General features: G+C 39.9%; 2 protein-coding genes across 2 annotated transcripts; both read left to right on the top strand.

The window, feature by feature from the left end:
• The first annotated feature begins 14 nt into the window (after positions 1 to 14).
• On the top strand, positions 15 to 27,993 carry LOC143856260 (cis-prenyltransferase 4, chloroplastic-like). The gene is made up of 3 exons (XM_077366427.1): positions 15 to 699; positions 787 to 854; positions 27,161 to 27,993. The coding sequence occupies exons 1-3, from the start codon at positions 235 to 237 to the stop codon at positions 27,615 to 27,617; spliced, it is 990 nt and encodes a 329-aa protein (XP_077222542.1). The 5' UTR covers positions 15 to 234; the 3' UTR covers positions 27,618 to 27,993.
• Positions 874 to 10,124, top strand: LOC143856261 (uncharacterized). Its single transcript, XM_077366428.1, has 2 exons — positions 874 to 8,977; positions 9,627 to 10,124. Exons 1-2 carry the CDS (start codon positions 8,645 to 8,647, stop codon positions 9,921 to 9,923), a joined length of 630 nt encoding a protein of 209 aa, XP_077222543.1. The 5' UTR covers positions 874 to 8,644; the 3' UTR covers positions 9,924 to 10,124.
• Position 27,994: the final 1 nt, after the last annotated feature.

Consider the following 27,994-nt stretch of genomic DNA (forward strand, 5'->3'; position numbering starts at 1 on the left):
AAAATTTCAGACAAGATCTAGTAGAAGTTATTTTCACCATCCATTTGAATCCTTTTTCTCCGCCAGAAAAAAATTGCAGACGAGAGTAAAACAGTATCTACTAGAAGAAATTCCGACAGCAACCCGCATTACTCGTCCAATCTCTATTCTCCTATTCTATATCTATAGCCGATTTCAAATCAGAGAAACAGAAACCCTAGAAAAAGTAGATTACGAAAATAAAAAGCAGTTCAGATGCTTGCTCTCCAATATCCTTTACCAGCCTTCCAAAGAAACCAAAACCCCCAATCTCTCTGCAAACTCAAACCTTCTCTCTTACTCGCACCTTCTCATTCTCGCACCAGAAACTCTACTTCAAATTCAACCCCCTTCTCTTCTATTTTTCTTCCAAAAGCTCGAGTTTTGGTCTCTGCCTCAGAATCATCAGTTGCAGAAGTAGAGGAAGTAGAGGAGAAGGGAAGGCTAAATGATGGCGATACTGTGCTTCCACTGGGGCTTCGGAAGGATTCGATTCCGAGACATGTGGCGATAATCATGGACGGTAATTCGAGGTGGGCCAGGGCCAGGGGGTTGCCTACGGGATCGGGCCACGAGGCTGGCGTTAAGGCTCTCAAGGAGATCCTCAAGCTCTCCTGTAAATGGGGGATTAGGGTTCTCACTGTTTTCGCCTTTTCTTATGAGAATTGGCTTCGAGGAAAAGTAATGTATTTTTTTTTTTTTTTGATTCAGTGTTTTGTGATTTTTTCAACATTATATTGATTTTTCTGTTACTTTGTTATATTTCAGCCGGAGGTCGATTTTCTAATGTATTTACTTGAAAGTGTTCTACAGACGGAGGTTGAAAATCTCCATAGGTATGTTTTCCAAAAGCAACTGAATTGTTTTTTGATATGTGCATGTTATTGTACTATATTTAAGTAGTTACAATTTAGTTATTATGTGGTTATTTATTTTAGGCTTGTGGGGGTTACTTATTGGTGATGTTGCTTGTACGTAGGTCGACGGTTTTGTTATGTGGCACTACCTTCTGCTTGTATTTAAGAAGTATATTCAAATGAAAATAAATAGAATTTGCAACCAAAACAGAAACTTGTGTTTTAGGAGAGTTATGGTTTCTTTCGAATTGATCAGTTAGAAGGTCCAATTGCCTCGAATCAACCCCAACCCCCGCTTCTATCCCTCTGATGCATGATTCTCCTTTCAACCTGTTGTAACACTTTTACTTGCTTCGAGGGAATCTAGGGGAAAGTTTGGCACCGTTCTTTAAAAGTGTTTTTTCTATTTTTTCTAATTTTAAGAATAGAAAATTAAGAAAAACATGTTTGGCGCGGTTGGTTCATGAGAACCGTTTTCGTTATTTTTGTTTTCGATTCAGAATCGTCTAAAATGAAACAAATTAAAGACGTTTCCACCCTGGAACGGATCGATTTGTCGGGGGCTCTTTATCGCATACGTCTCTTTCCTCTTTTCTCTGACGAGCTGCCACTGAAACTGATCGCCGAAAGCCAATCTCTAATGGCCGACCGCCGGACCACCTAGGTCAACCTTGACCTCTCTCTCTCTCTCTCTCCACCGAAAAGTCTGGCTATCTCAATCTCGACATCCTTCGATCGGTAATGTTCTGTCATTTGGGTTCTGCTCAGGAAAGAGTACCGTGATTTGGGTTTTGCTCAAGAAGTTAAGTTTTGTAATTTGGAGAGTAACTGAAATTTGGGGGGTTTTTTATCAGGCAATTTGGTAATTAGGGCTTTGGTGATTAGGCAATTTGGGGGGTTTTGCTTTTGCAGTTTCATATACAAGGAGGAGATATGTAGATACAACTACAAGAGGCAAATATTTAGCTTGTGATCTATGAACTGACAGGATATGTTTGTGTTCATGGATGCCAGTGTGGTAGCATGAGCTTGCTTGTGGGTGTTGTTCCATATATGTTGTGGCTGCTTGCATGCACTGAACTATAAAAAAAGAGTTACCTGAGAAATTTGGTTCTATGAAATAAGTGAGTAGTGAAGAACTTCAGGAAGTGTTGAGTTGTTACTTCCAAAATGTTCTACCACAAGAGTTATGATGAAATTTGTATGCATATGTGAATTGTGCAGATGGAGTTTTTGAGTTATGGATGTATTTTCTTCTCAGAGTCTTCCATGGATTATTTTTTTACATAGAACCCAGTTTAGTAATGGTTTGGTTTGTAAAATAGACTCTTTTGCAATTGGGTGTTCATCTCATTATGGGTCTTTTTTCCTAATTTTTTGATGGAACAAAGTTAATTCTTAGGCTAGGTTGTTTGGATATTTCCTCAATGTTTCAAAAACAATTTTTTTTTCTATGTTAGCTGCCAAAAGTGATTCTAATTCTTTAGAACTAGAATCAGAATAAATAATAGAATCAAGAATCAAAATCAAAATCAAGAAACTGAATTAGAATCATTGCCAAATGCGCCCTAGACCTCCAATAAAACTAAGAACTGCTAGTTTCTTCTCCCTTTGTCGTTGATAAACATCTCTTTTAAATACAGAAACTTCATCTCACGTTTAATAGTTACTTGGATATTGGCATGACTAAAGATTAGGCATGATGAGAGAAATTAGGAAAACTAACATCAAATACGACTCCTAACAACAACCACAACTCTAAGGACTCAAATAAAACAATTAAAAATCCTAAAAAACTAGGAAATTTATTCCTCAGGAGATTTTGCAGTAGTTATTAGAGAGTCCACATCCCATACGCATCATTCCCCTTCCCTTTGAAGAACGTGGTTCTCCAGGTTAACAACTGAATTCCAACCTTCATCCTTAGTTTCCCGGACATCTATTTCTATCGTCTGGAAACCCTCCATCAGATACAGCTTTTGTGTGTCTCGGAGGGAACTTTTCACTGCAATTATAGCACAATCCTTGGGCACGCCTCTCTTGAATTTGGCTCGGAGTAAGTCGTGTAATAGTTGGGTGGGATGATTTGAGGACAACTGTTCTAGAATCTCATTGATTTTTATCGCAGTCATGTCTAGAAAATCGTCGATGAACATTGATTTTTTATTCTTGTAGTCAAGCAAGCCCAATTGCAGCAGAAAGAGAAGTAGACCTAAACATCTGGACATCCATTTAAGACCCATGAGGAAACAACTTGCCATGAAGGACTCATTGAGACCCTCTGTCGGTTGGCGAGTGCCTCAAACTGAGTTTGATAATCCTACACAGAGGTAGTTTGACGGAGCTTTGTTAGAGACCCAGTTGGATCCTCATAAGTAGTGGGGCCAAAAAGGATTTCTAATGCTCGTTTGAAGTCTTCCCAACCCATGATGGCTTCGGATTTTCTCATCCATTGATACTACTGAACGCCTTTTCTTCCAGATGGACTGAAGACATCATCATCCGTTGATTATATGGAATTTGATGATAATAAAAATTGGCCTGCTTTGTAAATCCGCCCGAGCGGATTGTTCCCATCAAATCTGGGAAAATCCAATCGCATGGTACTGTTCTGGATGGTCTTGATGGAGGTGCTGGGTGGAGTATTGACTGGGCGGTTGAGGGACCGATACACAGATGACTTTTACCTATCTGGTTGCACTTGGCAGCACAACTAGTCATATTTGACATCTATTGGTGACATCTTGTGAGGAATTTCACCCAACCATTGACTTTGCCCGGCAACCATTTCCCTGAAGTTTCAGAGTTGTTGACCTTGTCATATGGTCATCTCCTTAAGCTATGCCACCGCCTCATCCAACTTAGATATCTTCGTACCGCCTCCATTGCAGAATCTCATGGCTTTGATACCCAATTTGATGCGTGATTCTTCTTTTGACCTATTGTAACACTTTAGCTTGCTTCAAGGGAAGCTAAACCTCCAATAAAACTAATAGTTGGTTTTTCCCTTTTTTATTGATAAACATCTCTTGTAAATATAGAAATTTCATCCCATGTGAAATCCAAAGGCAACCCAAGAGTGACGTGAATTGGGTAATTATAAATTTGCATGTGTGATTTAGTTTTTAAAAAACAATAATTTTACCCTTGTTAATTTGAAATTTAAAGCAAGCAAAGTAAGATATTACCAATTACCAAGAGAAGAGAGGAAGGAGTGAATCATCTACAAGACACCAATTTTATAGTGGTTCTGTCTATTCCAAAGACCTACTCCACTCTTCCAAGTTTATCTGCTTGGGCTCTTCCAATATTTGGACTCCATACTATGGCCGGATCCGAGGCCTCTTTACAATGCCAAGTCTTGAAACTCTCCAAGGGTAACAACCCTTCTATACAAGTGTTTGAAGATGAAAGAAAAGCTCTCTTGTGCCTCTTAGTAGGCAAATGATACAATGATAACATTCTCTCACAAACTCAAAAGATTACAAAAATTCTAGCTCAAATCCTCTCAAAAATCAAAGTGGGAAAGTCAAGGCTCAAGAGGGTTTGTGAGGTATTTAATGCCAAATTAATGAATCACAAGTTGTTTGTAGGCTTAGTAAATGATAATCAAGAGTTGGAACAAAAATAAATTAGGTGGGAGAGGCATTTATATAGAGAAAGCACAAAGCTAGACTTTTTTGTCTTTCCAACGGCTAGTTCGGAAGTCTCTCGGAAGCCATTCGGAAGTTCGAGAACTAACCGTTGCAGAAAGACAAATTGAAAAATACTATCTTCGGGTGCCCATAGATTTTTCCCGGGCGTCCGACCTCGGCGCCCGAAGGTAGCTTCGGGCGTCTCCGAGTATTTGGGTCTCTCGGATAAAATTTTCTCTTTGTATTCGGGCGCCCGACCCTCGGGCTTTGGGCGTCCGAACCAACCATTTTTGCAACTTCCTTTTAAATACTTGTTCGGTCTTTTTGGGGTTCCTCTAGTGATTCCTTAGGGTGTGCTATGTCTATTTAAGATGTTATTTGAGCCTTGAATACCACTAAGACCTATGGAGGGTTGAGTTGCATTTTAAAATGTGAAAATCACATCCTAGGTCAGGGTCTTCAACTTGTGAGCCTTGATTGCTTTGGACTTTGAATCTTCACAAGGTCTCTCTCTCTCTCTCTGATTCATCATCGACAATTATTTTACACTCCTTGATGTGCTTGTCATGAGGCTTTCTATTTGAGTTGCTCGTGGAGTAATTTCATATTGACCTGAACTTGATCCACAATATTAACAAGCAAATCATTAGATTATGAATTTCAATCAATTTGGATTTGGGATCAATCAAAACACGGGTGATCGTTGAACCATTGGGCTTACACCATGTTTAACAGTTACTTGGATATTGGCATGACAAGAGATTAGTCACAATGAGAGAAATCAAGATAACTAACATCAAACACGACCCCTAACAGCAACCACAAGTCTAAGGACTCAAATAAAACAGTTGAAATGCCAAAAAACTAGGAGATTTATTCACTATAAGATTTTCTAGTAGTTATTGGAGTGACACATCACTCTTTTTTTTGTTTATTTGTGTTACGACCAATTAGGTATGTAACAAGTGGTATCAGAACGGTCGATCTTGCACCATAGCTATGTCTTGGGAGCTTTTGGAATCCATACGTGATGACTTCCGACAGATCAAACTACTTGTTTCGAAATTGATGGAAGGGCAATGTTGATTTGTGGAAGGCTTGAACAAAATCAGCATAGCGAATGAGGAAATGCGCAAAGATGAAGAAAAGTCAAATCTTGAAAAATGTTGATCTTGTGGTGGTTATTTATTTTAGGCTTGTGGGTGTTAGTTATTGGTGATGTGTCTTGCAAGTGGGTAGATGGGCTTGCGATGTGGCACCACCATTTGCTTATATTTAAGAAGTATATTCTAATGAAAATAAATAGAATTTACAACCAAACAAAAACTTATGTTTTAGGAGAGTTAGTGTTCCTCTCGAATTGAACCATTGAAGGTTCAGTCATGGTTTTAAATTTCGATCGAAATTTCGGATTTCGGTGGAGACCGACACCGAAATTGATGAAAACAGAAACGGTCATTTATTTCAATCGAAATTTCGACCGAAATTTTGGTTTTTTCGAAATTTGACCCAAAAAATCTTTTTTTTTAATATTAATTTAATATTTCACCAAACTTTAATATTGAATAAAATAATAGTTTCTGGTTTTGTGATTTCGACCAAAATTCGAAATTTCAAGGTCCGAAACCGGTTCTGAAACTGAAATTTTAAACCTTGGGTTCAGTTGCTTCAAATCAACCCCCCTCCTTTTCTCTCTCTTACTTTGTTTATTTGTGTTATGGCCAATTAGGTGCGTGACAATTTTTTTTCTTAAATTTGGGGATTGAATTGTCAGCAAGCATGATAGTTTCTGGGATGATGGGTGATTCTTTTTGTCTGAAATCAATTGAATTTAGATGTGAATTTTTTATTTATTTGTTTACTTTTTATATGTTGCCTTACTGTGTGTGTAGGCATTTTTTTTTGGCTTGAAGTCAACTACATTAAAAAGAATGGTAGTGAAAATGATTGATTCTAGCGCTACCTTTTGCTTATATTTAAGAAGTCTATTCTAAGGAAAATTGTTAGCCCAAGGGTTCAACAAGTACTCCCATTGACATGTTTTGATGATTAACAAACTCAATTTGATATAAAAAGGTTTTATGTACTAATGATTTTCATTGGCTAAGTTATTGTGTTCATAGCTTTAGTACATTCAAGATTGCACAAGAAATGGCAAAATCATTCAAGCTCAAGTCGAGATCAAAGGCATGAAGAAGGAATCATCCTCAATGGCAAACCAACACAAAGGCAAAACAAGGTCATTCAAAGAACAAGGTTGAATTCAAGCTCTACAAGGATGAAAATCAACTCAGAAGGTCAAGCAAGGCTCAAGCATCAAAAGAGTTGATTGAAGACAAGTCAAAGCTTTTACAAAGTGCCAACAAGAGTGAAGACCAAGCAAATTTAGAATGTATATGGTCCATCATGCATAGTTTAGGTCAAAGGCACAAAAGGGAGTTAAAATTAACCTAAAATTGAACTTAAATGGTTAGTGAATGCTCATAGTGGCGTCCTCACATTTTGGACCCTCATGACATTTCATTTAATATGATAGAAGTAAGTTCTAAAAGCCCAAATCAAATCAGCAAACAAAACAGGAAAACATGCTGTTTGTAGGCTTCTCGGAACTCCGAGAATATTCTCGGAACTCCGAGAATATTCTCGGAGCTCCGAAAATATTCTCGGAGCTCCGAAAATTGTTCCAAGCTCAAAAAATAAAGGGACTACGGTTCACTCGGAGCTCTGAGCCCGGACTCCGAGAAGACCGTTGGGGAGCTTAAAAAAGGCATATCTTTCTCCATTCTATATATATGAACCCTGGGACTCTTGGGAATTTATCTAAGGAGTTTACCTAACATTCTAAGTGCTTTCAAAGGCATTTACACTCAATTTCCTTAAGATTTTCACTCCCCCTCTTTCTCTTGTGCCTTGACCTTAGTTTATACTTGAAAGACTTTAGGATTTTCATTTGTTGATCTTTTTATTGTGAGAGTGAGTGAGCTTTACATGTAATTAGCCTATCTAGAGGCAAGCAAGCTAAACCCTTTTCCCTTCTTTGTATTTGGTACAAAGGGCACCGTAGAAGACCCTTGGAGCGCGAAGCTCGGTTTGTACAAGGCGGAAGGAACGCCGTATTTAAGTTCCTTGGAGAAGATAGTGGAATCCTCAAGGAGAGCAACTTGAGAAGAGTGGAGTAGGTCTTGGATAAGACCAAACCACTATAAAAATCTTTGTCTCTTTATCTTGTCTCTCAACTTCTTCTCCTGTGGTAAGCTTTTTACTCTTGCGTTGAATCTTAATTTTGATTTTCTAACTAATCTAAAACTAGTGCAAACAAAGTTTTCAAAATCCTTAAAATTTGAAAAGACACCCAATTCACCCCCCTCTTGGGTTGCTAAGTGGAATTTCACTTGGTATCAGAGCTTAAGTTCTTACATAGGACTTCTCTGTAAAAACCTACAAGGGAAAGATCCAAATGGCAACCTTTTCTCATAGCAATGGGCGGCAATCTACTACTAGACCTCCCTTCTTCAATGGCTCAAATTATCCATATTGGAAAGCTAGAATGAAAGTGTTTTTGAAATCTTTAGATTTTGATGTTTGGAGAAGCATCCAAAATGGATATAAAGAACCTAGTGTTGATATGGACCTATGGGATGATAATGAAAGAAAAGAGTCCACTATCAATGCAAAAGCAATAAATGTCTTGATTTGTGCCTTATCTCCCGAGGAGTTCAATCGAGTTTCTACTCTTGAAACTACTAAGGAGATTTGAGATATGCTAGAGGTAGCTCATGAAGGGACAAATCAAGTGAAAGAGTCCAAGATGATTCTTCTTTTTAGAGAGTGAACTATTCATGATGGACCCTAATGAAACCATTGCCGAAATGCATACTAGGTTCACAAACATTACCAATGGTTTGAAATCATTAGGTAAACAAGGAATTAGTTACCAAAATTGGAATCTCAAAGTCACTGCCATTGAAGAAGCAAAAGACGTATAAAAAATGGGCTTAGAAAACTTAATAGGTTCTTTGATAACTTTTGAAATGGTTTTAAAAGGAAGAGAAACTTTAAACAAACAAAAGGAAGATATAAAAAAGAAAGGAATAACTTTTAAAGCAAGAGTTGAGAGTGAAGAAGACATACAAGATGATGATCTTGCTCTATTCACCAAGAGATTCAAGAAATTTCTCAAGTTCAAGAGAGGAGGCAACTCTAGCCAAGGAAGAAAATAGGCCTTCAAGCAAAGAGGAGATTGGATGCTATAAGTGCAACAAGGTTGGTCATATAAGGCCAAATTGCCCACTCATCAACAACCATGGCAAGAACAAGAAGAATAGAAGAAGTGGCAAAAAGGCTTTGTGTGCGGCGGCTTGGGATGAAGGAAGTGCTTCATCCGGAAATGAATCCAACGGAAATGATGAAGATGACCTTTGCTTCATGGGACTCGCCGATGTGACACAAGACATCTCCGTATTCGAGGTAAATGATGTTGATGATATCTCTCATGAATTTTCTAATGATGAACTATTAATTGCTTGTGAAAAACTTCATGAAAATTTGGGTTTACAGCTTGCCAAAAACAAAACAATGAAAAGTCATTGTATGATATAACTAGAGATTTTGGATTTATGAAAAAGGAATTCGATTTGCAAACCAATACATGTGAAAAACTAATTTTGGAAAACAAAGCCTTGAATGAAGAAGTAGACAAATTAATTTTTGAAAACAAAAGCTTGAAAGAGAAAAATGAGAAACTTGTTTTGAAATGCAAATAACTTGAGTTAACATTTAGAAAATTTTCCTGTGGAAAGAATAAACTAGATGAAATTCTTGAAAATAAGCTTGTTTCTCTAGAAAAAGTTGGCGTTGGATACCAACCCGTTTCTAAAGGAGAAGCCTCATTCAAAAATAAGTTTGTAATGTATTCTTCTCACATGCATGCTAGCACTAGTGCATTTGTTCCTACTTGTCACTATTGTGGTAGAGTAGGACACTTAAGATTTGCATGCAATGTTAAGAAATCAAAAACATCTAAGTTTATTTGGGTTGCTCTATGATGTTGCTAACCTTGAAGGACCTAAGAAAAAGTGGGTACCTAAAACTTCAACATGAGCGTTGGTTCTTGTAGGTATGCTTGAAAGGAAAACCCTCAAAGGACAAGTGGTTCTTGGATAGCGGTTGCTCAAGGCACATGACGGGAGACGTAACCAAGTTCGCTTTCGTCACCATGCGCCATCAAGGAAATGTCACCTTTGGGGATGATACAAGAAGCAAAATCATTGGTGAAGGTACCATTAAAGTTAAGGATATTAAAATCATCGATGAAATTAAGGATATTAAAATCATCGGTGAAGGTACCATTAAAATTAAGGATATTAAAATCATCACCATTAAAATTAAGGATATTAAGCAAAATTATCGGTGAAATCTAACAAGTTTTTTTGGATAAGAAAAGATACACTCCCACAAACAAACTTGAGTGGAACCAAAGTGATTTGGGTTCCAAAGTCCCCCATTCAAACCATTTATTGAATATATTGATATATGTGGTTGTGCTTAACTGTCATATTATATGAATTTTTCGTTCTAGATACTTCATTTCATGATTAATATTTTTGTATCTAGTTTTCATGAGCTTAATTGATATATCTTGTTATTCATGAATATAAATATTCATAAGTATGAAATTCTAATTTGAATATATCTATGTTCATAAGAGCTTAATGATCATATCATTTATTATCTATAGTCTATAAAGAAAATAATGTTATATTTATTTTTAGACTATATTTGTGCTTTAATGATCATATCCTTTAGAAAAATCCATCTAAGTGCAAAATCACATCACTATGTACTTAATATTCATCCACAAAGAAAATCCACATTAGAAAATTCAATGTGAAAATCATGTTTGTGCTTTCATGAAAATCAACCTCACCATTAGCCCATGAGTTCAACCAAATCTATCAAGTTCACTTCTTTCATATTTGAACTTTATTTTGGACAAATTTGGCATTTGTTAGATCTTAAGAATATTTAACTTGTCTAGAGTATCATTTCTAGCAAAATTAAGAAGCTAAAAGCCATGTCTAAGAAAATTCACTCAAAATCCTTTCTTAGACATCTCTTGTGCCGTAGGTGAGTGAATATGTCTATTTCTTGTACCTAGTTGTCCTTCAACCCATTCTTGTGTGTTTAATGATTATCATTAAATGTATAAGAAATCTTAATGGGTTAAAGTAGATGTATTCCAAAAGCTTAAAATGGATATCCTCTCATTACTAAGATAAACTTTGAAATTTAGACGAAATTATCTAGTCATGATAGTACATTTTGGAATGCATGTATCCAAGGTGTTTATCACTTGGTATTCTTAAAATCCTTGGATCATTCCCTAAGTTCATATAAGAATATATTATTTAGGCGCCATTTCAAAAAAAAAGAATATATTATTTAGGGAAGTTGAAAATGAGTCTAGATTCAATGTATAATACTCATTTGAGTAAAATTGAAAATCTCATAGGAATCTAGTATCATTTTTGGGCATTTACCCATGATGGTGGTTGACATGCAATACACTATGATGGGAATACTTATCTCCCTCACATTTTGGTTTTCTATGGGCCTATGCACTTTGTGCTTAGTGCCTTATCTTTAGAGAGGTGGTATGTGGATGTAAAACATAGATGTTTGGACCATAAACCTTATGTGTCTTGTTCCTTGTGTCCAAACAAGGAACAAGGATTATCCAGATGTGGTAGACTTTATGAATGCTTTAAAATGTCATATCTTGCTCATGATTATCCATAGTGGTATGCTCTCACTTACATGAGCCATGGATGTCTCTCTCAGACATAGTCTTCTATAGTCAAATTTCTCTTTTGTCTGAGTTCTATAGATTTGAGCTAAATGGGCATATCTATATAGCCTATAGTTTTATCCCCTTTGTAAGGTATTACGTACATGGTAAAGATGGTAAACCTAAAGTTAAAAGCTACTCAATTGGTACTCTTAGTTCTCTTACCTAGTAAGTTGGAGAGTGTACACTCATCTCTTTGACTTCTAGCCAACAACATCTTAACCATGATTAGCCATATGTGCTTAGTTAGGGAGCATGGTATGCTAGGTTGTCATTTAATTTCATTTGGTATCACGTGATTTCCCTAGCAATCATGCATTTGTAGCCTAAGGGTTGATTGTAAATCATTTATCTATAAATCCCTTGGTGACTATGTGGTTGGACAGCTCTTTCGATTCATAATTTGTATGAGTCACTCACAGAGGGGGAGCTATACATGTGTATTGTCTGTCCATCCATCTTATCATATGATGTTTGATGTGTATACTACATCATATATGATAAGTACACTAATGTGGAGCCCTATTGCTCCATATGTGTTGTGGTTTGGGTCTTGACTTATGCCTTCATGTTGAGATTATCTCTTATGTATGTTAAGTTCCCTTGGCCTGAGCTTTAATGTCAAATCCTTGTAGGCTTTATACTTGTCTTGGATATACTTATATGGTTTCATCTCTTCCAATGATAAGTATCTTGTTCTAGAGTTTGAAAACTCTCTAGAACTCTCCTTTATAGGATAGTGCTTGAATTGCTCATCTCATTGCTTATGAAGTTGTCTCTTATCATGTGATTTTGAGAGTAAATATATCATTCATCATGATAAGATCCATTGGCTATGCTATTACTGTCATATCTATTGCCAATTTGTATTGTCATGCCCTCTCACATAGGTTTCATCTAGGGCCAATGACAAATACATAGGGGGAGAGCTTAATGGTACCATATTCATGTTTATATAGATCATTGTGATATGCTCACAAGATCTATTGCTCCATTACTTGTGCTTAACCTTCAAATTCTTTAGATAAAAAAGGCTTATCATGCACTTTACTTTATTTTCTTTTTGATAAGCATCATATAAGCTTAAATGCAATATCATATACTAGGTACATAGCTTATATAAGCTATTATTCACCTTGACACCCCACTTGCACTCTCATAGTTATATATTCCTTCCTTTATGCTGTTACCAAAAGGGGGAGAATTTTGGGAATTGATTAGGGAGTTCAATATATATGCACCACATGCTTTACATTCACATATTACACTTGTGCATATAGTGAGGGGGAGCTATGCTCCATTGTTTATATCATATCATTCTTATTCATTTATTTGTTTGATATCTCCTTCCTCCCTAATCAATTTGTTTGCCATCATTAAAAAGGGGGAGAATGTAAGCCCAAGGGTTCAATCATTCACCTTATCTTTTTGTTTTGATGCCAACAAACCAAATTGATTAACATTTATGGACTAATGTGTTGTTTTGAGGTGTTGTGTTATATACAGGATTTTTATGTCATAATCGCCATTACACAATTCATTTCAACACATGACTTGTGGATAAAGAAGCAAAGGAACCAAGAGCTTGCACCTACAGTGAAGACATCCTCATTTGAAGATGTCCAAGTCAAGAAGCTCGAATATGAAGATCCCACAAGTTCCTAGCAAGTGTCAAGGAGCTTGGAGTTGAACATGCCTTGGTGACACCTCATGTACCTTTCAACATGCATTGAAGATTGGAGGAAGTCACAAGAGCCAAACATGTTCAAGAAGTTCACTTACAAGCTGAAGAAGTCCAAACAAGTACAAAGGAGCAAAGACATTCCAAGAAGACTTAAGGTTCTTTACTTGTAGAATGTATTTAGAGTCATCTTGATTTTATGTTAAATGCACTTTCACAAGGTTTTCAAATAGTTTTCATACTTAACTTTTTATATCTTTGGAAACAATCAACACACCTAAAAATGTGTTTGAAAACCTAGGACTTAAGCCCAAAGACCATGGCCCAAAAGCCCCTGAACTTTTAAAATTAAAATGGAATTTTGCACAGGGCCGGTCGACCGGGGTGTCCCGGGCGACCGCGGCAAGGTAGCTAGACATCCAGCATTTGCAGGTAAATGGCGGGCTGGTCGACTGGGGATTAGCCGGGCGACCACAAAATTGTTTCCGTCGCAACAGAAACAATTCGTCATGGTTTGGACGGGCAACCGCGATGTGTCGGTCGACCGGGATAGTATTTTTGAGCTTAAATTTAAATAAAACTGATTGCCCTCGCCGTTCGACCGCGACGGTTTGAAATTTGAATTTACAAAAGAGAGCCCAATAAGGGCGGGCGACCGCCGTACCTCGGTTGACTGTCGCGGCGTGGAAAACTAGCCGTTGGGGCTTGCGCAGGTTGACTTTTTCAACCCAGTTTCTTACGGTTTTACGGTGGTCGCCCGTCGCGGCGTGGAAAACGAGCCGTTGGGGCTTGCGCAGGTTGACTTTTTCAACCCAGTTTCTTACGGTTTTACCCCAAAACGGTCATATTTCCTTGTGGGCTATATATACACTATCCAAACCATTATAACCCAGCTTTTGAACCATTTTGAAAGATCAAATCCTATCTTTTTAAGCTTAAACTTTTCTATCAAAAGCTAAACCTCTTTGAGCTTGTATTTTCACATCTTATCAAGAGGAACTCCATAGGCTTTGCATTTGTATATTTCTTTGGAGTGATTGTGAGCTATCAATTCGGCTCGGTAACAAAGGTGAATCCATTGTATTTGAGGGTCTCCGATTCGGACCGATAAGAAAGGTGAATCGTTGTAAGAGGGTGTGTCCCCTCGCAAGGCTTTGTGCAGAAAGGGTTTGTCCCCTTTGGAGTGGAGAAGGAGTTTGTATGGCTTGGAGGTTTGTCATTGAAGAACCTCATTTTTAGTGGAGAATCCCAAGGAGATAAACTTGGAAGAGTGGAGTAGGTCTTGTGATAGACCGAACCACTATAAATCTTGTGTTCCTTGTGGATGACTTCTCCTTCTTCTCTTGCACTTGTGGTGATTGATAAACTCTAACCCTAACTTGTTATTTTGTTTTAAATTGAACAAGGGTTAGTAAATGTGCCTGATTGAAATGTCTAAACCTTAATTGCATTATAATGTCTATTTGAACAAGGGTTAGACTAATTAGTGTTTAATTAGTGGATTAACTTTTAATCTTCCACCTAATTAAGCCTAAAATTTTTAATTGACCAATTCAGCCCCCCTCTTGGGTTATCACACTTGCATTTCAGCTTTCTTCAGTCAACACACCTTGTTTTCTTCATCTTTCTTTATATAGGCTAAAGGTTGATCGATATGCACTTCCTCTTGAAGAAATTCATTCAAGAATGCTGATTTGACATCTATTTGATAGACCTTCCAACTTGTTTGAGCCGCCAAAGCTAGAACCATCTAAATCATCTTAAGATGATCAACGTGAGCAAATACCTGATGATAATCTACATTCAACTTTGTTTTGTATACTCACTTCAACCCAATTGTCTTTTGGGTTTTGCCCATTTGGAAGCTTCATTAGCTCCCACGTATTGTTCCTTTTAATAGAATAAATTTCTTGATTTTATTGCTTGCTTCTAATTTTACTCTTGAGATGCATCCTCAAAACTAATTGGATCGGCATCGGAAAATAAAGTAAAATTGGTCAAATCTTCATTGGGGATTCTTCTTGAAATATCATAGACTCCTCTCATACCTTTGTTTTCTTAGGACAAGAATCAAGGCTCGTTGAAGATGAAGAAGAAGATGGAGTCAAAGAAGATGGAGAATAATATGGAGAGTTAGATTTAAAAAAAAAATGATATCCTAGCCATTGTCTTCAATTCTACCATTCTGAGTATTTTTATTTTCATCCATATCTACAAAAATTAATATTTTCTTCTCATTTTGATTCTAATCCCAAGATTCTTCTTCCTTAAACTTCACATCCCTACTTATAATAACCTTCTTATTGATGAGATCGTACAACTTGTATGCTTATGAGCATTCCCTATACTCAACTAGGATGCATTTTTCATATTTATCATCTAACTTGATTCTTCTTTTATATGGCAAGTAGTAGGCAATATTACCAAAAACTCTGAAGTATACAATACAGGGTTTATGACTACTCTAAGCTTCATGTTTGATGATGCACGATTGAACAGATATATCACACATGCAAATGACTTCCGCCCAAAATATTTTAGGCATCCATTTGGCTTTCAACATGCTTCTAGCTAATTCTATAATTGTTCCATTATTCCTTTTGGTGACCCCGTTTTGATGAGGTGTGAACCGAGTAATAAGTTGATACCTAATTCAATTCTTTTTCAAGAAATTCACAAACACTTGAGAAATATATCCACTCCCTCGATCGGAAAGCAAAGATTTTAACATGAAACCACTGTACTATTCAACTAAGGTCTTGAAAGATTTAAAAGATCCGAATATTTCCAATTTTCTTTAAGAAAATTAATCCACGTCTTTCTACTATTATCATCAATGAAGGTGAGAAAATATCGATTACCTCCAATTGATGCTGATTGCACAGGCCCTCATGGATTTGAATGTGCTTGCTCAAGAGGATAGTTCAAGAGGATTTGATGCCCTCCAAGCTTTTCCAACAGGGAAAGTGTCTCTTTGATACTTTCCAAGTGCATGTCCTTTACACACTTGATCTTGATGGTCGGTGTTAGGCATGGCTCTAACCATATGTTTTTTGCACATTAGAGATAAAGTGCTAAAGCTCAAGTAGGCATATCGAAGATGCCACAGCCTTAATTTATCTTTGACAATAATGTTGAGCAAGAAAGAACTTCGTCGTGAAACTTTAGAAGAAACATCTTGTTTTGAGTCATTCTCACATTGGCAATAAGAGAATGATTTTTCTTTGATTTCACATACGTCTTCCTTGAAACGGACGCTATTTCCTTTCATTAAAATCTTCCCAACATTCAATGTGTTTATGTATGTGTGTGTTAATAAAGAGTTAGAGAAAGAATGAATGAGTTAGGGAGATCTCCCCTTAGTCATATATATATATATTAAAACCAAAAAATGTACAAAGTCCGTTATGCTCTTAGGCTTATTACATATTCCAGCACTCCCCCTCAAGCTGGAATGTAGATATCATACATTCCCAGCTTGTTACATATATCACTCAATTTGGCCCTGTTCAAGGACTTTGTAAACATATCTGCTAACTGGTCCATTGACTTAGTAAACACAGTGCAAATCTCTCCCTTCTGAATTCTCTGACGAATAAAATGACAATCCACTTCAATGTGCTTGGTGCGCTCATGGTATACTGGATTGGTAGAAATGTGTATTGCCGCTCTATTATCACAGTTCAACTGCGATGGAGAGGATGAGCCAAAACCTATCTCAGATAGAAGTGAGCGCAGCCAAATGAGCTCGGTGCTTATCTGTGCCATTGCCTTGTATTCTGCCTCTGCGCTGGACTTAGCTATAACATCTTGCTTCTTGCTTCTCCATGCGACTAGACTGCCTCCTACAAATGTACAGTACCCTGTGGTGGATCGCCTATTTGCTGGGGATCCAGCCCAATCTGCATCAGAGAAGCCTTCGATTTTCATATGGCCATGACTTTTGAACAACAACCCCTTTCCTGGAGCTCCCTTCAAATATTTAAGAATTTGGACTACTGCAGCCCCCGTGAGAGGTACGTAGAGAGCTCATATACTTACTGACTACTCCCACGACATATGAAATATCTGGTCGAGTAATTGTGAGATATATCAGTTTACCAACTAGCCTTCGGTATCTGCTAGGATCTCCTAACAAATCACCTTCTTCTGGAAACCAGTTTCACATTAGGATCCATGGGTGCTGGTGCCGGTTTGACCCCAAGATTGCCTGTTTCTTCTAACAAATCCAAACATATTTTCTCTGAGATGAAGACAAGCCTATGGAAGAACGAGCTACCTCTATACCCAGAAAGTACCTGAAATGACCCAAATCCGTGGTGGAGAATTCCTTTTTCAGGAAAATTTTTAACTGTTGTATGCCTCGTGAATCACTACTTGTGATGATGATGTCATCAACGTATACTATCAACAGAATGCACCTAGCTGAAGAGTGATGACTGAAGACGGAATGATCTACTCCACATTGTTTCATTCCAAAGCGCATGACTGCCTCACTAAACCTTCCAAACCACGCTCCTGGAGATTGTTTGAGACCATAAAGTGACTTGCGCAGGCGACACACGTAGGAGGACATCTCCCCTTGGGCAACAAACCCTGGTGGTTGCTCCATATATACCTCCTCAGTGAGTTCGCCATGAAGGAACCCATTTTTCACGTCCAATTGATGCAGAGGCCAACCATGATTCACGGCGAGAGACAGAAGTACAAGGACAGAGGGAATCTTCGCAACTGGGCTGAAAGTCTCAGTATAATCTACCCCAAAAGTCTGAGTGTATCCTTTTGCGACCAAGCGTGCTTTTAAGCGTTCGATAGTACCATCAGGTAGATATTTGATGGAGAACACCCATCTACATCCCAACCGGACGAGCACCAGAGGGTAGTGGTACAAGATCCCATGTGTCATAGCATCGTGCATGCCAGGATGCTTAAGAGCATCAGCCACAGACGACAAAGAAGAGAGAAAACTTTTGAAGGCATTGGTTAATTTATCATAGGAAACAAAATTTGAAATTGGATGTGTAGTAGAGTGGGAGCGCGTACGAGATGCAATAGGGGAGTCGAAAATCACAGCGGAGGAGGGATAGATGATACCTGGGAGCTAGAGACTGGAATCATCGGCTGAGAAGATGACGGTTCGGGTGGAGGTGACCTGGATCTAGCATTCTGCTTGCGGCGCTGATACTACTTTGTAGGTTTAGGAGGAATTGGATTTGCAGAGGGGACAATAGAATGAGGATCAATAATTGGAGACGGAGGTGGAACAGGTTGAAATGAGTCAGACTCGGGCAGCACCGGCAGAGGAAGAGAAACCGCGGAATCGAGAAGAGAGTTACGTGGTTCCACACCCTGATGTAAGAATGGTTCAGATTTGAAGAACGTAACATCAGCCGAAATAAACTGGCGTCCCAGGCAAGGGCTGTAGCAACGATACCCTTTCTGCGTACGTGAGTACCCCAGAAACACTCATCGTTCTAATCGAGGATCAAGCTTATCCCTGCCTGGACCTAACTGATGAACAAAACAGACACACCCAAAAACACGGGGCGTGAGAGGAAATGGATCCTGACCGGGAGCCAAGATGGCAAAGGAGGATGCACCATGCAGAACTGATGAAGGGAGGTGATTGGCCAAAAAACAAGCAGTGAGAATGGCATCACTCAAGTATAACTTAGGAACACTCATCTGAAAGAGGAGAGTACGCACGACTTCAAGTAAGTAACGAAGTTTTCGTTCTGCAACACCATTCTGTTGGAAGGTGTACGCACACGAGGACTGGTGAAGAATCCCACGATGGGAGAGATAGTCCTGAAGACCATGTGTGCCAGAAAAATATTCTCTGGCATTATCGGTACGAAGGCATTTAACATTGCAATTATATTGATTCTTAACTTCAGAATGGAATGTGTGAAAAGCAAAGAACACCTCAGATATGTTTTTAAGCAAATACACCCAAGTCATACGAGAGAAGTCATCAATAAAAACAATAAAGTACTTAAATCCAGCAGAAGACGCGACCCTAGAGGGTCCCATACATCAGAATGAACTAACTTGAAAGGACTAGACACCCTACTAACGACCCGGGATGGAAATGACACGCGATGGTGTTTCTCGAGTTCACATGACTCGCATTGAAAAGAGGAAAAGGGGGCTGGGACGAGATGGGTCTGCTGAAGCCGCTAAAGTGAAGGATGTCCGAAGCGACAATGCCATTGAAAGGTATCCACAGAGCTATGTATGACAGTAGGCGGCCGGCAGTCAAGACGATAGAGTCCATCTACCTCACGATCCGTTCCAATCGTTTTCCCAGTCGAGAGATCCTGAAACAGACAATAAGAGGGGTAAAATGAGACAGAGCAGTGAAGTGCTTTAGTAATCTGACTGATTGAAAGTAAACTAAAGGGTGATCTTGGTACACATAAAACAGATGATAAGGTAAGAGTAGGGTGAGGGGAGATAGTGCCAACACCCGTGATGGGAGTAGTGGACCCATCAGCAAGGTTGATGGATTGAGAGCTAGATGGAAATGAACGAAAAGAATGGAGCTGGGAAGAGTTACCAGTTATGTGGTTGGAGGCTCCAGAATCAATGACCCAGGACCCCGAGCTAGATAGAAGAGTAGTAGGTGAGCTACCTGGCTGTGCGAAACCTGTAGTAGGAGGGTGAGCACTGAGACAGAGTCTCTGGAACTCATCGTAATCTGCACGAGATAGGGTAAATGTGTCATCCACTGGCGCAGGAACAGATGCAGGTAGCTGAATGGGCTCAGACGGAGGAGCGGCACCCAAATGTGCCGAGCGTGACTGAAGAAGCTTAGGATGTAGAGTATAACAAATATCAATGTGGTGACCATCCCTCTGACAATGAGTGCAAAACCATCGGCCACGGCCACCGCAAGTACAACCACCTCCCCGGCCGCCACGCCCACGCCCCCCGCCCACGGCCAAAGGAAGCACCACCACGAGGTGGACGAGTACTACCATCGGATGCTGCTAGAGCGGAGCCATCAACAGGCACTGAGGTCAAAGGATCACCAAGGGAGCACTGCTGAACCCTAGAGTAGACCTCCGTGAGGGAAGGAATATTCTCATATCCAATAATCTGCTGGCAGAGATGTGTGTACTCCGGACCCAGACTCTCAAGATACTGAACAACACGAATCTGTTCCCTCTGACTAGCAGCAACAGAAGATCTGTTGTGAGGGGCATAAAGACATCAAGCTGTTGACATAAGGCCACAAATCGACTGTAGTGAGTGGCAAGTGACAGATCACCACGGCGAAGGCGAACCCACTCCGAGTAAGTGGAGCGGATTCGACTAATGTTGGCAACACCAGAGTAAACGAGAGTGATCTGATCCCATATTTGTTTGGCGTTAGGAAGAAGCATCAGAGGGCCGGCAATGTGGGAAGCCATGCTCTGCCACAGAAGAGTGCGAACACGAACATCCTCCTGCTCCCATCGATCATAGGTAGGGTCGGTCTTCGCAGGAGGATCACGACGAATAATGTGGGCTTTGCCACGAGCAAGTAGGTAGGTTTCGACGGCTGCCTTTCAAGTAACATAGTTTTCCCCATCTAACTTAACAGTAGTCATCTGTGGGAATGAACAATCCACAGAGGGAGAAGACGATGAAGACGATGCCAGAAAAGTTGTCTGACGGACAACAGGCACCACACCGGTCGAAGGATTCTCAATACTGGATCCATAATAACAAACGACAAAGGAAACATCGGCTCAGACAACAGTTGTGCACACCAAACAAGCAAAGGCCACGAGAAGGGGGGCAAACTAGGGCAAGCCGAGAAAACTAAACGTGGCTCCAATAGGGACAGACGTCGAAGGAACCATGGCAGATGGAGGCAATTGATCACAAAGCGGAGCCGCGACAAAAAAGGAGAGGGAGAAATGTAACGGGAAGATCTAGGGCATTAAGAAACGACGGCTAGAAGGGAAGAACTCTACTCTTCTAGGTCAAAGGAGGGGGAAGATTTGAAAAGTTCAAAGGAGAGTGGAGGAGGGGTTTAATGGGGAAGGCGGAGGGGCTGAAGAGGAACAAAGGGTGGCGGGGGGGATCGTACGACAAGAGGGGAGGGGGCGGGAGGTTGCAGAGGGAGGGGGAGGGGCGTACGGGAATGGGGGAAAAGGGTGGGAGGTTGCAGGGGGTGGGGTGGGGGGTGTTTGTACGGCAAAGGGGGGGGGGGAGTTTGCATATGATGGGGGAGGGGCGTACGGCAAGGGGAGGAAGGGGGGTTGGGTTGGGGACTCAAGGGAGGGAGGGGCTGCAGATGGAGGAGGGTAGGGTTAGGCTTAGGGTTAGGGTGAGAAGAAGAGAAGAGGTAGAAGGAAGAGAAAAGAAAACAGAAGAAAGGAAGAGATTAGGGCATGGAGATGAATGGCAATTGTATGGAGAAGAAGACAAGGGGTCGTCAATGGAGGTCCCTAGGGCACGCGAACCCTAGGGCTCTGATACCATGTTCAGAAAGAGTTAGAGAAAGAATGAATGAGTTAGGGAGATCTCCCCCTTACTCAAATATTTATATTAAACCCAAAAAATGTACAAAGTCCGTTATGCCCTTAGGCTTATTACATATTCCAACAGTGTGGATCCGTGGTCGGGGGCCGGATGACCTCTGACCACCCCATGGGGGTCCGCTCCGCGGTCTGTCTTCCTTGTTTTGTGAGGTGCGGGTGTATGTATAAATGAAATCTGAACTGGAGTACATTTCACTCTCAACCTGTCTAGATCGGTAAGCGAATTGTACTCGTTTCCTCCACCCGACTGAGATGTGGGATTATGCTTGCATTTCCTGTGAACTTGGGATACAAATCTGAATTCCACAGAAAAGCAATAATCAGAGTCGCCATCTAGGTTAGGGCGTAGAACCCATAATTAACTCTGTTTAAGCTTGGTCTCAACCGAAGTCTGAGTAAGGGATATGGTTACATGGGGGGAAGGTGTTGGACACCCCTCATGCCTGGGTTAATCCGGTCTCTTGACTTGACTTGGCGGATAGGAGAAATCTTAGCAAAATTGGTTTTAAACTCATGTTACTATTAAGCTTATTTCCAGGTTGGGATTTAAACATAAAGAAAGAAAGAAATAGAGAAATGAGGGAAATGGTCAATCCCTATTTGCACAAGGAAGAGGGTTTCCTCTATATGACACAGGGCTATTGGATCCCCAAATCTTATAGCTACCCTCGATCTTGGTGGAACGAAATGTAAATGACAAAAAGTGACGTAATGTAAATGATGGAAAGAAACTGATGAAAAGTAAAGAAGTGAGTTCGTTTCTCTCCGTTTTCCCTCACCTTAGGAGCATCGAGCTCTCTTCTCGATCTCTCACGACCTATGGTGGGGCCCGGGAATGAGTGGTAGGATAAGGAGAGAGAAAAGAACTGTAACTGTGAAAAAAGAGGGGTTTTCACTATATGACTTGAGGCCACAGGATCCCCGAATCTTATAGCTACTCTCGAACGGAAAAGAAAGTAAAATGGTGGAAAGTAAATGACATAAAGTAAATGACTGAAAGCGAGTAAATAAAAGAAACAGGTTCGTTTCTCTCTTTTTCCTCACCTTTGGAGCATCAAGCTCTCTTCTCTATCTCACGGCCTATGGTGGGACCCGAGATAGAGTAGGGGATGAGAGAAGAGAAAAGAACCCTAACTGTGAAAAGGAGGGGCTTTTAGCTATCCGACTTGAGGCCAGAGGATCCTCAAATCTTATAGCTGCCCACAGCCTAGCTACGACTAATGTGCGCGACGCACACGAGGGTCGATATGCGGTTAGCTCGCTAGGATGCCGAGCGCAGCCCATGTTTGAAAAATTTTACAAATAGAAAATAAAAGAACCTTAACTGTGAAAAAGGAGGGGCTTTAGGCTATAGGGTTTGGGGCCATCGGATCCCCAAACCCTATAGCTTCCCATTACTGAATTGTAATTGAAATGGGGAAAGCGATAAAGAAAGCAGTAAATATACCTAGGGATTAGGGGTGTCAATGGACCTAGACGGTCTGATGGATAGTCCGAATCCGAACCTTAATAGAAAGGATCTGGGCACATTAGAAGGATCCATGGACATATTTTGGATCCTCTTCGTAAGATCCGAAAATTTTTGGATCGTGATCGAGACATGGCTAAAAGATCCGATGGATAGTGACGATCCAAAGTCCTTTTACTAAAATACCCTCAAAATATTTCTTATATTCAGTCTTAAGGAGGGATATTTTCATTTAAATGAAGTAAATATTGCTTAGTTTACGACTTTCCACTTCACCCCTTATCCGGACACCTTTTTCTCTTCCTTTCCTCAATCCGTTTTTCTTCCTACAAACATCTCACTCATCCTCAACAAGGACTAGTTACTAGAAAGTTTTATCGTCACGCTCCCTCGAGCATTGGAGTTCTTTTCACAATAAAATCCTATTCTTCATCAAAATCATGGGTTGCTACAAAATATAATGACTAATTCTTTTCTAAATTGAGGAAGTTTTGGAGTTCATTTCAAATGAAGAAAGCTGAGATTTTTTGTTGTTTTGCAAGTAGGACCTACTAGAACACTCCGATGGACAGTCCTATTTGAAATGGATTGTGACCTGGACACAAGAAGTAGGATCCAAAGAACACTCCGAATCCAATCCGACCAATAAGGGATTTGAATGGATCGTGACTAAGACATAGTTGGATCCGATCCGAAGTGGATCCGTTGACACTCCAACTAGGGATTGGGAAATCCCTTTGCCTCCCGATATGAAAGTGGGCGCCGCTCCAACTCCCCAGAATTTCAACAGAATGCCGACGTCCCAAGATTTACAAGGGATTCTGAAAGAAACTGGGTGGTCAGAGGTGACTGTTCCCAGTTTCGGTGGGAATCCCAAAAGCTTCTCAAGTTTTCTCTCTCTACTTTCTCTCTCTAGAATTTTAGGAAAACCTAAAAATCTGATTTTTACCCTCCAAACAAATGGTCAAATGGCCTTTATATAGGCTAAGGGTGGGAAATTGCATCCTGTGATTTTCACTCTAGAATTTTAGGAAAACCTAAAAAATCTGATTTTTACCCTCCAAACATATGGTCGAATGGCCTTTATAAGGGTGGGGAAATTGCATCCTGCGATTTTCCAGGCCTTGGATAACGCAGGCTGCGATTTCCAACTGTCCTGGAAATCGTGGCCTGCGATGTCCAGGACTTTGGAAATTTCCAGGACTCTAAAAATCGTGGGCTTTGATTTGCAGGACCTTGGAAATCACAGGTAGGGTTTTCGGTTCTCAAAAAAGTGTTTTCAGTTTCTTGAAGTGGTTTTTGATTCCCAAAAAGTGGTCTCGGTTTTTGGAGGTGGTTTTCGAATCCAAAAAAGTGGTTCTCGGTTTCGAAAGTGGTTTCCAGTTCCGAAAAGTGGTTTTTGGTGGAGTTTTTCTGAGTTTGGGGGGTCGGATCTTCAGGATCTTGGGTTGCCATAAGAGGCGGGGTGCCGTGTGCTAATGGGCTTTTGGGTCAGATCTCCATGATCTTGGTTTGGCAAACTCAGGACTTGTTTTTTGAAGATTTTGGTGGATGCAGGTGGTTTTAAATGCGGGTTTGGTAAATAGGATCACTTGTTTTTCGGTAACTTCTTGTTTTGAAACCAGAAAAAGATCGAGAGAAATACAGCGAAAAGGACCAGAGAAGCTTCGCGAGTCATCATATGAGTAATCCTTGTAGCTACCTATCATTTGGGGGGTTGGATCTTTGGGATCTTGGGTTGCCGTAAGAGGCGGGTTGCCGTGTGCTAACGGGCTTTTGGGTCAGATCTCCGTGATCTTGGTTTGGTAAACTCAGGACTCATTTTTTGAAGATTCTGGTGGACTCGGGTGGTTTTAAATGCGGGTTTGGTAAAAGGGATCACTTGTTTTTTGTTTACCTCTTGTTTTAAAAACTAGAAAAAGATCGAGAGAAATACAGAGAGAAGGACTAGAGAAGCTTCGCGAGTCATCATATGAGTAATCCTTGTAGCTACCTATCATTAGTCCGATCTTAACAAAATGGGGTGTCTACAGGATGGAACATAGAATACATTGGAGATCAAATTTCTTTGTTTGTCCGAGAATATCACTACTTCCTATTACGGAAAGTCTCTTGTCATCACTCGTTCGGACTTCACTTTGGAGAGATTCATCTAAGTTTATGAAAATACCATTGTTGCCGGTCACGTGGTTATAACAACCACTATCAAGGTACCACGGCTTATCAAGAGCAACTTCTTGCACATTTAGGGGTGGCAACCGGGCGGGGCCGGATGTTGCACTCCCCGTTCCCGTCCGCGCCTCAAGAAAAATTCCCCATCCCCGCCCTGTCCCCGCTTTGGGGATTGTGGGGAATCCCCGTCCCCTCCCTGCGGTGTAAATCTAATCCCCATCCCCGCCCCGCACACTACGGGGAAAAATTCCCCGCCCCTTTCCCGCCTTTCTATAATAAAAATTTCTACTTTTTTTAATCTAATTAAACACTTATTAAATAAGAATACAAATTTCTAAACAAAAGTATAACAATTTATGGAAAGACAACCACTTATAGGGATACTTATGTAATTTTATAGATGAGGATTATGGGGCGGGGCGGGGCGGGGCGGGTCCAGAGGCATCCCCATCCCCGCTTCGGGGAATTTTTGCAATCCCTGCCCCCGTACCCCTCCCCGGGTACTTACTTTTATCTTTTTAATGCATGAAAGTAGATGCTTTCATGTTTTCTTCCGGAAACTTCTTTCTACAATACTTAGTGCTATGACTCCAAGAGAGTAGATTTCCAACTAGATGGAGGGAGAGAATTTCATGATTTTACCTATAAAAAAACTTATTTTTACCATATTTTACGTATAAAAAAACTTCTTTCTACAATAGGTTGCAACATGTTGGAAATCATGATTCATCGTCAACCTTGCTGTGATACCACTTTGTTGGAATGAAACCAACTAGATGGAGGGAGAAGATGAGATTCAAGAGAAGAAAATTGTTCTCTTAATGTCAAACACACAAAAAACAAAGGCCAAGTTGTTATAGTACTCAAAAGACTTCGAATTTCACTATAATTTCTTGTTGTAGAAGCAGATACAAGCCCCAAATTGTAGCCCACAATTCAAATCCGAGTTAAAAGTTCTTAACTATACTTATCTTTCTTAAGCAATTACTAACACACTTTCAAATGCCAAACATAAATAAAGTAATTGACTTGTACAATTCGAAAACAAAAAAATAATTCCCAAGATTATAATCTCCAAGTGAGTAGATTTCCAATAAAGTTCCAAGTATGTCGCAATGTAGCAAAGTCACTGTAGCAAGGCTCAATGGAGAAAGTGGCAAGCTCCAAGCATGCATGTAGCAAGTTCTAAGGGGTGGTCAAATGGCCATGCTTAGAATTCCAACTTCTGGTTGATGGCATGCGAAATAGCAAAGGAAAGATGCAGAGTGAATAGAGCATTGTAAAAATGTTTTGGAGACCACTATGCATTATAATTAGGAAATCTAGACTTACTATGCATTATAATTAGGAAATTTAGACACATGACCAAGGGGAAAAGAAATAACATATAGCACTCTTTGGGTCAAATATATGTTTATCAATATGTAGAAGTTCCAAGCACTCAGTCTGTCTGAAGAGTGGACTGTAGGTGAATGTGTTTATTATGTGTTATAAAATCCTTGTTTGAATACAAGATTACCTAGGATGCTGAGCCTTAGCCGTAGCGGTGATGAAGCGTAATATTGAGTAAGGGGTTAAATTTTCATTTATTGAAAAGAATAGTGCAAATGGTTTGGTTGAAGATTCCAATACATCTTTGTCCATCGTCGTTGGGGCTATGGCCTGCTTGCTTTGTAGAATAATAGAGGCTAGATGACAGGCTTTCTATCTTTGGATTTGCAATGATGAATCATTCACTTCAAGATTTGAATCTCCACTGGGAATTAATGGCTCCGAATCAACTTTGTGTTTATAACTTATAATTGTTTATTGTTAAAAAAATATGACTAATAATTGTTTTTTCCCGTTGTATTATGTTTCTGACAAGTTGTTTGACCTATTTAGTTCATGATTACCTGTAGCATTGACATTACAAAATAAATTTAATGGGTTGTTTGGTTCTTAACAGGGAAGAAATTCGACTAAGTGTAATTGGAGACACTTCAAAGCTCCCAAATTCATTACAGCAATTGATAAAGGAAGCAGAGGTGAGGACGAGGAACAACATGCAGCTCCAACTGATTGTGGCTCTCAGTTACAGTGGACGGAATGACATAGTGCAAGCATGCCAAAAGATTGCTTACAGAGTAAAAGAGGGTCTGCTTCAACCTGCAGACATCACTGAGTCCGTAATCGAACAAGAACTAGCAACGAACTGCGCAGTTGATAGCCCCAACCCAGATTTACTTATCCGTACAAGTGGCGAGCTGAGAGTGAGCAACTTCTTGTTGTGGCAAGCAGCATACAGTGAACTTTTCTTTTCACCATCACTTTGGCCTGATTTTGGAGAGGATGAGTATGCGGAGGCTTTACTGTCGTTTCAGCATAGGAAGAGGCGATTTGGTGGACGAGTTTCTGAAGAATGAAAAACCAGATATACATGTTTCAGATATGGAAACAGTAGATGGATAACTCCCAATTATCTAATTACAGATAAAGATGTATATATGCTGTGGAGGTTAACCAGGAAGCCATCCCAATTGCTCTTCATCGAACATCTTCAAATTGAGTTAATTGTCGCATGAAGTTTGTGGAGCTGCTTACTTCGTGATGATATGATCGCGACCTGTATAGTATCTGGTAGGGTATGGAAGATTTCCTACACCTATTACTAGAGTTGTATAAAATTTCTACGATCATTAAGTTCCATGCAGATCCGTGGGTCTGCTGTTCGCTGTATCTGTGCCAGTACATTTGAATAACACTGATTATTATAATTGAAAATTGCTGAGTTTCAATCTAT

Source organism: Tasmannia lanceolata, unplaced genomic scaffold, assembly GCF_043159265.1.
Source record: "Tasmannia lanceolata isolate RefF3 unplaced genomic scaffold, GAP_Taslan_0.1 ptg000023l, whole genome shotgun sequence".
Taxonomy (NCBI): Eukaryota; Viridiplantae; Streptophyta; class Magnoliopsida; order Canellales; family Winteraceae; genus Tasmannia; species Tasmannia lanceolata.

Bases quoted from the DNA above. Each gene is read 5' to 3' on its own strand.
- LOC143856260 (XM_077366427.1), top strand. From the start codon at position 235: ATGCTTGCTCTCCAATATCCTTTACCAGCCTTCCAAAGAAACCAAAAC. The intron at 700-786 runs GTAATGTATTTT...GTTATATTTCAG, and splicing joins AGAATTGGCTTCGAGGAAAA to CCGGAGGTCGATTTTCTAAT. The intron at 855-27,160 runs GTATGTTTTCCA...GGTTCTTAACAG, and splicing joins GAGGTTGAAAATCTCCATAG to GGAAGAAATTCGACTAAGTG.
- LOC143856261 (XM_077366428.1), top strand. From the start codon at position 8,645: ATGATGATCTTGCTCTATTCACCAAGAGATTCAAGAAATTTCTCAAGT. The intron at 8,978-9,626 runs GTAAATGATGTT...TGGTTCTTGTAG, and splicing joins AAGACATCTCCGTATTCGAG to GTATGCTTGAAAGGAAAACC.